Raw genomic sequence first — 12,439 nt, forward strand, 5'->3', positions numbered from 1 at the left:
CTAGGAAATTATTTTAAAAAACAATTTGTGACAGCACTGTACCCAAAATTCAAACATCATGTTCTCTAGACTAAGTATTGTTACTTGTCTTTGGGATTATTTACACAGATGTCAGTAGTATAAAGAACTTGCTGCATTTCAAACCGATCTATCTACAACACTTCTAACCCTTATTCACACCCAATGGTGCATAGGGCACTGCATCATATAAACACTGTGTTATCTTGATCGTTAACACATGAAGGAAAGGTGATCAGCCCTCCGCTTCAGGTATCGGTCCAGGGTAATATTGAGTAAATATTATACGTAGTGAAAAATACACTTTAATTTATTTTACCCCCCTTGGTTATCGAACCCGGGACCTCCAGTACGGTACCTGAGCACGCTGACCATTACACTACGGAGGCGGACTATCTACAATACTAATATTTAAAAATAAAATTAAAATAAACTTTGCGCGTTTCCATTTTATATGTCTTTAATAAAATATAAAAGTAGCTATGCAGTTTAATTCTCTTAAGTGTTTAGATCTACAAATAATGTGGTATTAAAGACACGCACGGGAATGGAAGAAGTGAAACTCAGTCGCTGTTAAATGTAGCAATGACTCACAATTCGCTATCGCTGGTAAACCAGTGACTTGGAAAGTCGCTGTTAAGCTCATCTCTAATTCAACTAATTGAATATTATTAGACTACCACGTATCGCCCTCCAAGGCAACCCTGAAGGATGCAGACCCCAAGGCAGACCTCCGAAAAGACGGAAAGACAGCTGGGAGTCGACATCCCAAGAGCTACATGCGGAGGCACAAACAGATCCCTAGGATCTACATAAAGAAGAAGAAGAAGAATATTATTGTATTATTGAGTATCAATTCACCTTCAATATTCGCCTTTTGGGACAATTGGGTGTAGTTCAATAAGGCAGCTGTCTCTAGGCTGGTCTGTATCATGGCTCTCACTTCCTCCGGCGGCACTGGAGTTACAATATCCTTCATTAGGACCCTCTCCAGAAGGCTCAGAGTTGCCTGAAATTAAAGTGTACATTTTGCAGACGATTCAACCTAACTCACACTCTGAAAAACTCAGCTCTTAACCCTAGATTACAGGACATTTGTAGAATTTACGACGGAAATTTAATCTGTGGGGAGCATTGAGGTAACACATGTAAACGAGGTAGTGATAACTACCATGTATCTGAAATTTTTACTGATATTTTTATGTTGGATTTAATTTTTTGACCTCTAACCTCCGTCGGCAACAAATAAAAAATGTTATTTTTTGACATCTCATCAAAGATGAAGAAGAATATGGAAGTCTGGGCATTTACGGGGCTGACGACCGTCATAGGCTGGTTTAAGTGATCACTTTACACACGTGTAACATTCACCAATTCTACCCATTATTGACAACCACACTACTCAAATTCTTGGAAGTTCTATATATATGAACCGATTTAGAAACCTTGTTCTTGAATCACTAGAACTTCACTAGAGACATCTATTGGTGAGATTCATCTATCTTGTGGTTGTTCAGACTTCCATATTCTTCTTCATCTTTGATGAGATGTCAAAAAACAATATGAAAATAACTCCTGTAATTGGAGATAATCCAGATTTTGAGAACAAGTATTTGGACACACTCAAAATGTTGTAAATAAAAAATGTTTGGAACGATATATTGCAGTGTTCGACTCCCATATTTATTGTTAACCCATTCGCATATCAGTTTTTTTTTCAAAACATGTATATAAAGACACTAATTGCATGTATCCCCGCAAGTAAAAAAGTTGCCCCGCCCGGAGGCGAGGTGATATGGTTTGTCAAACAAGGAGGCGCTAATATTTTGCACCCGATAAAACGAGAACAAACATAGAAATAATCTTTAAATGCAGAAAAAGGTACCGTGCACTAAACAGATTGATGTTTGTGGAACAAAACAGTCCAACCAATCACAACGCTCGTGTGTTTGAGGCATCCACGGCGTTCAAATTCAACCGAGTTATAAAAATAAACCATCTCATGAAATTATAACTTATACTGTTTTACCAATAAATATGGTACATATAACTATTATGAACGTATTTTATCGTGTGTCTAGATCAGAAATGTGATAAATTAACATGAAAACTGAAAAAAGTAACTCAATTAAATATTACACCTGGGATGTAAGGTTTTGATTTCTAACTGATTTTAGTTGATACTTCAATCAAAAGGATAATTCTATCCTTACAGGGACATCTTTGGTCAAGTGTCGTCAGTAAATTTATATTAAAATTATAAGAAATAATGCATTACAAAAAGCTTTCTTTACTGATTTGTAGATATCACACGAAAGTATCTTTATAATATGAACTACCACGGATGGGGGCGTGGCTAAAACAGCGGCTGATTTGCAAATATAAAAAGATACCTACCGCCAACGTTTGGCGGCCGGTAGGCGGATGGGTTAATTCTTGGGACTATCATTTTCTGTTATGTGTGTGACAAACATAACAGAAAAATAAATAATGTAGAGACGACTCACCTTGAGGGCCCCCTCGGGTCTCCCAAAGGGAAAGGCGTAGCGGAAGTTGGTGATCTGGTACTGCAGCAGCTCGCGGAGCCGGTCCTTGATCTCGGCGAACTTGTCCTTCTCCTGCACCGTGATGCTCCCCACTCCGTCGGGCCTGCAAGTGCAGTTGGTGGAATTCATCAATAATCAAATCTAACTGTCGCACCGGCCAGACTGCTATGTAACCGTCTGTGTTTCTCTGTGAGTGTGTAGTGTGGTGTGTTCCTATCCTCACATGTGCCCGGTGTAGGTAAGGCCAGACTTATATTCACTTAATTATTTTATTTATTTTTTAATACAGAGGCCCAGGACTGATCGCCTTGCCTTCATATGAATAACGATCACCTTAATGTTACAACAGTTAACAGCATTTTGAGTGTGTCCAAATACTTGTTCACAAAATCTGGATTATCTCCAATTACAGGAATTATTTTCATATTATTTTTTGACATCTCATTTACGGGGCTGACGACCGTCATAGGCTGGTTTAAGTGATCACTTTACACACGTGTAACATTCACCAATTCTACTCATTATTGATAACCACACTACTCAAATTCTTGGGAGTTCTATATATATGAACCAATTTTGAAACATTATTCTTGAATCACAAGAACTAGAGACATCTATTGGTGAGATGAAAATATTCCATATTCTCATTCATCTTTGATGCGATGTCAAAAAATATTACTACAATTAATTGAGTGCGGATAAGAGTCAGTTTAGCCTAGCTGGATCTAACAGGGAAACTGAAATTCCCCATATTTGAATTTCAATTCGATAACTTTAGTATTACGAGTATAAGAGCTACTTGGTAATTTTTATTGTAATCTTAAAAATAATATTAAGGAAAATTTTCCCCATTTGATTTTTATAATTTTAAATTGTTTATGTTTCATAATATTCTTCTTCTTCTTCTTTATCTAGATCCTAAGGATCTGTTTTTGCCTCCGCTTGTAGCTCTTGGGATGTTGACTCCCAGCTGTCTTTCCACCTTTTTGAAGGTCTGCCTGGGGGTCTGCGTCCTTCAGGGATTCCTTGAAGGGAGATACGTGGAAGTCTGTCATCTGACATTCTGTTTACATGATCATTCCAGTATCGCCTTCGTTGTCGTCCCTACCTCATGATATCCTCCGTCTTACACATGCTCCGGATGTCGGTATTTCTTACTCAGTCTCGCAATGTGTTTCCGGTTATGGATCGGAGAGTCTTCATCTCGGAGGTTCCAAGTCCAGATTTTGTTCTAGAAGTATCTGCTCTAACTTCAAAATATTGTTTTTGATTAAAAGCACAATCAGTCAGTGCCGCGAGTTTTACGAACTTTATACATCAGTACGTTAATTTCATTGTCTGTCATTGACATGTCATTTCTTTCACTCTAATAAATGTGGTATTACATAAGGAGAGAGCGAGACAATTAGACTAGTCGGCTTTCATTTGATCCAATTTTATCGGATGAGCGCATTCAGTCGCTGCCTGACAGCGCGTTGGGATAGACGTGAGATCTATGACTCAGTTGGTGGCGAGTTGGTACTTGTTGCAAGCTGCGTACTACAATTTCCATACAAATATATGAACTGTGGTCTTTTGGTACCCCGCTTCCGATCACGTGTGATTTCTGGATGAACAGTACATGAAAGGTTAAGAGTAAAATCACTTTTGTTTATTGTTATTGCCCTGGGAGTCGAACCCAGGACCTCCAGCATGTTAAGTAAACCTTAAAATATGTCAAAAACAACATTTTTAATTTCAATTCCGCAATTATTTATTTCAGACTAACTAATAATTGTATTGAATCAAAAAATATATTGAATTCATCTTTTCAAAAAATGGTGTTTTTCATTTAAAATAAATAAATATAATTTTTCGTTTGTTCAAAACATCAAATCTACTAAAGTTATTCACTGACCTATGAAATTTGGAAACCACGTAGCGTTTGAATTCGCGCATGATTTTATGTACATTTGAGGTAGAAAAACGTTTTTTTTAACGCTTGTTTTGACGGTAATAGCAGCGCCATCTGTTGATTTTTACAGCGATACAGGTAAAAATAAATATTAATCATGGCGGACAGCGTGCTTCTTGACAGCTGCTGTCACAATTCTCAATATTTTCGATTGCATTGTTGTTTTAAAAATTATTCATATTTTCATTAACATTTTGAAATCAAACATATGTGCTTTCCATTCTCTTTCTTTTCCACTTAACAAGACTGGGCCATAGCGATACAGCGATGCGTGGCCTGATACAGCTGGTATTATATAAGTGTGTTTTAATTTGTTATCGAATTGCTAATTTATGTACAAAATTGTTATTATGTATAACATGTTATTGTTTATAACAAGTATGCAAGCTTTATACACATAAGGCACACTTAAAACAAGGAAAACATCGAAGAAAGGAAGCTACAGTTAGACAAACAAAGAAAAGTTAGAAAAACTATACACAATTCACTGTATTTTGTGAATTTTATATACATCAAGCTGGAAGGCTACTGGAAATATAGCGTTTGTAGGAAAAGCTTACGATAATATAGGTTATATTAGTAGTCAACGGAAAGAGGTTATATATATTACGTTACTAGAAACAAGTTCAAAGTAACTAGCTACAAATAACGTTATAAGTAACGAGTTACAAATAACACGTTATAAGTAGCAGTTTCAGGTTACTAAAAACAAGTTTGGAGTTACTAGTTACAGGTTAGAAGTAACACGTTACAGGTGACAAGTTACAAGTTAGTACAACACACAACAAGCGGGTTGAAAGGTTGAAAGGTATCAACAGTGAACAGTATTATCTGTCATAACGCAGTTTTTTTTAATAATTTTTTTTGAATACCAGGATTTTTAAAAATGAAATTGGTATGAATTAATTTTATTAATGTTTTTGTTTGAAAAAAAAATAAAACCTCAGTAATACAGGGTGGCACCAAATTAAACGCCCTATCGGAAGATGTTATAACTTTCGCAAATGGCGTCGTACGTTAATCGTATTTGACATTTGTGAACTAGACAGCTGCAGTATACAAACATATGGTATATTTTCTATTAAAAAGTATTGCTTAAAACTTCCGCGTGCACCGGTGATTTGTATTTTGTACACCATATGACAATGTGGTTTAAAAACGGGAAAAATGTGAATATTCCTATATGTTGCTTTTATTGACAATAGTTGAAGTTTAAATTGAATAATTTTGTAATGTTAGCTCTGGTAATTATCTAAAAAAAAGGGGAAAAACATCGCAAATAGCTGCAATAGCTAATGTAGTGACACGACCGCCGCGTAAGACAATCTGCGCAGATTGTAGATTAGTAGTGCGCAGATTAGTAGTGCGCACTACTGGTGGAGTAAACACATATGTTACGACATGCGCGTACACTTATAAAGCACGCCACACGCACACACACAGAAACGTTTGCGTATTGGTGATTTTATTCCCGATTTTTTCACAAATTATTTATTTCCGTCGCTACAAATGAATAACTTTATTTTAAAATACTTTCATGTAATACATAAATTTGTATATTACAAAAATTGTGAGCCCGTATTTATTTTATTTTTTATTGATATTCTCATTTGAAAAGTCGAGTTGTAGTAAATACATATCACCGGGAGGGGAAGGATAAACAGCCTCGGTGACATTACAAAACCCCGTTTAACACCCAAGAACCGAGTATCTGAGAGAGCTCCTTGCAAATGGTGTGCCGCGTGATAACATCTAGTACTGTCGACAGAGGGAAGGTGTAGAGTGTTAGAGAGAGAAGGTGCGCAGGGGTGAGGAAGCCGAGATACCTGTTGCCGTGCACGTGCGAGGCGCAGAAGGCGAAGGAGTAGTGGATGAGCGTGGGGTCGATGGTCTGCGAGCCGGCCTGCGCCGTGTCCAGCAGGTCGGAGAGGTAGCACAGGTGGCGGTAGCAGCCGCGCACGCCGTAGCGCGCGCAGTACTCGTCCAGCACGAACACTTGCCCGGGGGAGAACCAGCCCTGCGGGAACAGTAACCTGCTGAGTCTTCAAATCTCCAAGGATATGTTGGAGAGGGACTTACACGGCTGTCCAAACTCAAAACGCAGTGAGGGACATTTTTTTATAGTAGTTTTTTTTTGCATTTTTGGACTAAGTAGATTCTACTCCGTGTCCGCCTCCATGGTGTAATGGTCAGCGTGTTTAGCTACCGTGCTGGAGGTCCCGGGTTCGATTCCCAGGGGGGGGGGTGAAAATAAATATTACTGATTTAACACTGTAATATAATTACCCTAGACTGGTTCCTGAAGCGCAAGAGTGATCACCTTGCCTTCATGTAAGTAATGATCAAGATAACACTGCATCAATTTGATGCAGTGCCCTGTGTACCATTAGGTGCTTATAAGGGTTTATAAAATGTATGTATATAAATAAGATTCTACTAAGTCCAAAAATACAAAAAAAAAACCTACTACAAAAAAATGCCCCGTACTGTGTTTTATGTTTGGACAGCCGTACACTCAATGTTTATCGTTTATTTACAACATTTTGTACTTTGTAAATAAACAATTGAAGGTCTCCGCTAGAAAAAAGTTTTCCCAATCCAACCATTGATGGCTCTAGTGAACTCAAATATACAGTATTATGAGATAAATGTAAGAATTCTAAAAACTTGAGTCGTGTGCTTATTAATCACGGATAGAATTCTAAATGTAGCACGCGTATAAAGTGATCACACACTAGTGGGATCACTTAGTGCTGGAATCATAAGAATTTCACTAGAGATACATCAATAGATGTCATTTCATCTCACCAATAGATGTCTCTAGTGAAATTCTAGTGATTCAAGTACAATGTTTTGAAATTGGATCATTTGTACAGAACTTCCAAGAATTTGAGTAGTGTGGTTGTCAACCATGGATAGAATTCTGAATGTAGCACGTGTGATCACTTAACCAGGTCATAAGTTCTGTAAATACCCAGACTTCCATATTGCATTAATTCGGATTGAATAATGGGCAGAATAGTGAACTTTCAACTAAGTGAGATAGTAGATGAAAACTTACAAGAGAACAGTATGGATCATTCAGCCTGTATTTCAAAGTGAGGGATTGTAGCATGGCGAATAAAGAAGCATGGTCAAATGTGCATGGGTCTGCCTGGATGTAGTCCTCCATCCCGTGCTTCCTAGCCTTATCTGCATCTGAAACAAGTAATATAACATGTGCTAAGGGGGTACTTGCAATACTCGCTATATTAGATTTTTTATTTTTATTACTCCTTATCTTTCAAAAACTCTTCTTTTTCAAAACGATATATTTATTTCGAGATAAACTTAATTTTTCAATACAAAAATGGTGTGTTAAGCAAAAAAAAAATCTAATAATTAGTTCCAAAAGTCCCTGAAAAGGGTAAAATGGATATACATACATTCGTAGGTACCTCTCACATTAGTTCCAAAAGTGCCTAAAAAGGATCGAATGGATGAATGTCTTAACCTTTCACAATGGTTACAAAAATCCCTTAAAAAGGTCAAATAGATAAGCGTTTGTAAGTACCCCTTTGTCCGCCTCCGTAGTGTAATGGTCAGCACGCTCGGCTACCGTTCTGGAGGTCCCCGGTTCGATTCCCAAGGGATTTCACTGTCGATTCCACTGTCATATTCACTGTCATATTCATTCAATATTACCCTGGACTGGTACCTGAAGCCGAGGGCTGATCACCTTTCCTTCATGTGTAAACGATCAAGATAACGACGCAGTGCCCTATGCACCATTGGGGTGCGGATAAGGGTTTTATTATTTTTATTAAGTACCCCTTATATTGGATACAAAAGTCCCTGAAAAGGTTAAAATGTTCATACCTCTCACATTAGTTCCAAATGTCCCTAAAAAGGTTTAAATTTTTAAATATTCGTACCACCCACATTGGTTCCAAAAGTCCCTAAAAAGGGTAAAATGGATGAACATTCGTACCTCCCATGATCTTGATGTGTGTGTCGCTGGTGGTGGGCGGCGTGGGCTTGTGGCTCTGCCCGGTGGCGCGGTACATGGCCATCACCCACAGGTGGCACTCGTTCTCATCCGTCACCCCCATCAGCACCGACTCCCCGTCGCGCACCGCGTTCATGAAGTACTTCCCGCCCTCCAACTCTGCGCATAACCAAACCAAATTAATCCAATAAGAGCTTAGAATAAGCTCGTTGAATCAAATTAATCCAATAACGATTCTGCGTTCTCTTCTAAGCCTCCAGTCAAGCTCGTTTTTCGTTCGCCTATAGGTAGACCCTAGACAAGATGGTCCGGTGGCATTAGGATAGTAGCGGGCCTGCACTGGGAGAGGGTCGCATCCAACAGACAACTGTACAAGTCTAAAAGGGAGGCCTTTGTTCAATACTAGACATAAGAAGAAGGCTGAAGAAGAAGAATGTCGTAGCATGTATGTCTGATGATATGGATGAAGCAGGTGCTTCATTGGAGGCCTAGAAGCATGGGTAGGCCCCAGACAAGATGGTCCGATGACATTAGGAAAGAGGCGGGCCTGCACTGGGAGAGAGTCGCGTCCAACAGACAACTGTGCAAGTCCAAGAGGGAGGCTTTTGTTCAATACTGGACACAAGAAGAAGGCTGAAGTAAGTAAGTAATCCAATAACATCTTCTTTTCATCTGTAAGTGTCACATCAGGTATCCTAGCCGACTATCAATTGAGAGTAACTGTCCTTGTCTCGGGCAGGTCTAAACAGCGCCTCGACAGTTTTGATCCTCGTTCGATCTCAAATATTCGACAACAACTGGAGCCGCATTGCAGGAACCTAGGTGAGGACCTATCCGACATTGGATCCTTGTTAGTTCATAAAGAACTCTCACGAAAGGTGGTATCATACCTGATAAAACTAATGAAGGACATCAGTACTATAAACCAAGCTAGGACACAAAATGCCGAACCCTCTTCTAGTGGAACGGAAGGCCTGTTGATGACAGTCAGCAGTCCGGCTTCTCCTGAGGAGTGCAACGTGGTTTCCTCCCAGCAATGAGCAAATGCTGATTAGTTCCTGATTGCCCCACACTAGATTATCCCTCCTGTTCCCAACATATTAAAATAAAACATGTTTTTAGCTAGAAGATACGGAAATCCACTTAATGATCTATAAACCTTGTACATAATAAGCAAGGTAAATAATAAATGCAACTCCCACCTAAAAAAAATCTTATATTCCGGAGCCAGGAGATCTGTCTTCTGCCTACAATAATATTTTAACACTACGCAAACATTTAAAAACGGATCATTTTTACGTCACTTGTTTTCTATTCAAAATCGTACCTTCAATTTTCTCATTTTTTTTGTAGTGGTATCTTTGCTCGGCGTGTGAAGTGATCAGTTAAGCTGACCACTTCAGATGACAGGCTATAAGCCCTGTAAATTCCTCTTCTATTATTCCATCTCATTGGATAGTTGGTTCTCATATTTTTGCTTTGCAGTCATTTAATCTAGTAATATTGTATGAAGACTAAGAAGAAGAATATTGTAAGGATGTTACACTCACCCATTGCGACCATAAGTTGTGCTGAAATATAAAAAAATAGTATTATTATCACAATGAATATATATAATATCTAAATAATTTTTTATGAACATAAATTGTATACATTTATTCAAATTACAATTTAAAAAAAAAACTAACTAACTAACTAACCATCACGCCGCTTCACCGCAGGCGTAGGCAGAGAGTATAGAGCGCCACACCGCTCTGTCCTTGCAAACATTCTTCGCCTCTTCCACGTTCATGCATCTCCTCATACATACCCGCCGATTGTTACGACTCCTAACCTGACCACATTCAAGTATTTGGCATACCTGATCGTGCCATGTTTTTCTCGGTCTTCCTCTGCTTCTTTTCCCGCTAACATTCGCCTCATAAATTTGTTTTACCGTTCTTTCCTCACTCATTCGTTCTACATGTCCAAACCATCTCAACACACCATTTTAATTTTAATTTTAAACATATTTAAAAAAAAATTATGCAGAGACCCACCAGCCACCTTGTGTGTCTTGTCGGTGGAGTTCTTTTTGAATTCATTTTTCATTGTTTTTAACCATTTTAACCTAATATACACACAAAAAAGAGAGAAAAATTAAGAATAAAAACATTTTACAATTTTCATTAAATTAACTCTCGATCATTCACCCATTCCTTTATTTTGGCTTTGTTGCATATTTTATTATGACCTTTAACATTCGTCAGCAACAAATTAAAAATGTTCAGAACGATATATTGAAGTAACTAATGCCTATAATCAAAAAATATCCTGTCCATTGAATTTATGCCAAATTAATATGTTTCTGAGTGGAGAGTCCTTGAATACTGAACTGTATCTATGAAGTCACTTTTTATTAACCCTACACCACAAGACTTGTTTCAATGTACCTTAAAAGGAGAATCGTAAAATGTATGACGATAAGAACAACTCAAATTTTACTAAAAAAATTCATTAAAATCATAAAAAAATTGTTGCAGCATGATTTTTAAGAACTTTATATAACATTTTGAGTGTTTCCAAATACTTGTTCACAAATCTGGATTATCTCTAATTACGATTTATTTTTATAATATAATTTATATTTGAAGCACTAACTTTGTGATTTTCCATTTTAAAATTAAAATTTTACTTTGTTTTAAAATAATAATAATAATAAAACCCTTATCCGCACCCCAAAGGTGCATAGGGCACTATGTCATATAAACGAAGTGTTATCTTGATCGTTGATACATGAAGGAAAGGTGATCAGCCCTCTGCTTCAGGTACCAGTCCATGGTAATATTGAATAAATATTACAGTTAAAAAAACACTAATATTTATTTTACCCCCCTTGGGAATCGAACCCGGGACCTCCAGAACGGTAGCCGAGCGTGCTGACCATTACACTACGGAGGCGGACTATAAATTAAAAATAACTATAAATATTTTATTATAACTTAATTATAATGTCTACCGGTTTCGAAGCTAACCACTTCTTTATCAAGACTGATTTATTGAAGTATTGAGTATTAATCAGTCTTAATAAAGAAGCAGTTAGCTTCGAAACCAGTAGACATTTTAATTGTGTCCATTGTGTGCGGATAACAGTTAGAATAAAAATGAAAGATTTTTTTTTTTAAATTGTAATGCAAAATTGTGAAATGCAAAAGAATTTAAAATAAAAAAGAAAAAAAATTAGTACCACTGGCAGGCTCGATGTAATCTACCGTGAAGCCATCCAGCTGCATCATCTCTGCCGGCTCGCTCTTCTTGTCCTTGTACGAGCACAGCGCGAACGTGTACTGAGAGACTTGAACCAAAACCATGTATCTCTTCTTCCATTTCCGCCAGACGGATTTGCCCACAACGTAAAGGTATCTGAAAACCGAAATTGTAAGCTCAATTTATGTGACGACATTTTGGACTGGCCCCGTGCTAAGACAAGAGGGTTTCCTGCACCAAATAATAGAGGGGACGATGGAGGGAATAAACGCCACAGGACGCTCGCGCCGCGAATACCTAAGCGACTTATGCAAAGACATGGGCTGCTTCACGTATGAGGAGCTGAAGAGGACTTCCGAAAATAGGCGAGAATGGCGAAAGAGATGTCATCTGTTGCTACAGACCAATCCGCAGGATTGAGACCAGAGAGAGAGATTTTGGACTATTGGGCTGGCAGAACGAGAGGGCTGGAGATGTTTGAGATGTGGTGCCACAGACACATGTTGAAGATTCATCAATTAACATATTTATTTAAACTTCATGTACAAAGAAATAAGTACATTGCTGGGCTTATTGCTAACAAGCAATATCTTCCAGCCAACCAAAAACAAACTAGTGATATTAGTCAAAACGTTTGATATCATATATAGCTGTTTGTAATCAGAATGTAGATAGTACCTGAACATT

General features: G+C 37.9%; 1 protein-coding gene across 4 annotated transcripts in view; it reads right to left on the reverse strand.

Moving 5' to 3' along the window:
- Cadps (calcium-dependent secretion activator 1) overlaps positions 1-12,439 on the reverse strand; it is a 97,636-nt gene that overhangs the window by 29,176 nt on the left and 56,021 nt on the right. For all 4 annotated transcript variants that reach the window (XM_088273762.1, XM_088273753.1, XM_088273745.1 and 1 more), the window contains exons 16-22: positions 11,733-11,908; positions 10,057-10,077; positions 8,489-8,665; positions 7,580-7,716; positions 6,345-6,535; positions 2,526-2,667; positions 880-1,027 (exon numbers count right to left, since the gene is read on the reverse strand). In XM_088273762.1, the coding sequence (XP_088129888.1) occupies positions 880-1,027; positions 2,526-2,667; positions 6,345-6,535; positions 7,580-7,716; positions 8,489-8,665; positions 10,057-10,077; positions 11,733-11,908 (992 nt within the window). The remainder of the gene's footprint in view (positions 1-879; positions 1,028-2,525; positions 2,668-6,344; positions 6,536-7,579; positions 7,717-8,488; positions 8,666-10,056; positions 10,078-11,732; positions 11,909-12,439) is intronic.

Source organism: Brachycentrus maculatus, unplaced genomic scaffold, assembly GCF_059751285.1.
Source record: "Brachycentrus maculatus isolate JH-2025_06_01 unplaced genomic scaffold, ASM5975128v1 h1tg000033l, whole genome shotgun sequence".
In the NCBI taxonomy this organism is placed as follows: Eukaryota; Metazoa; Arthropoda; class Insecta; order Trichoptera; family Brachycentridae; genus Brachycentrus; species Brachycentrus maculatus.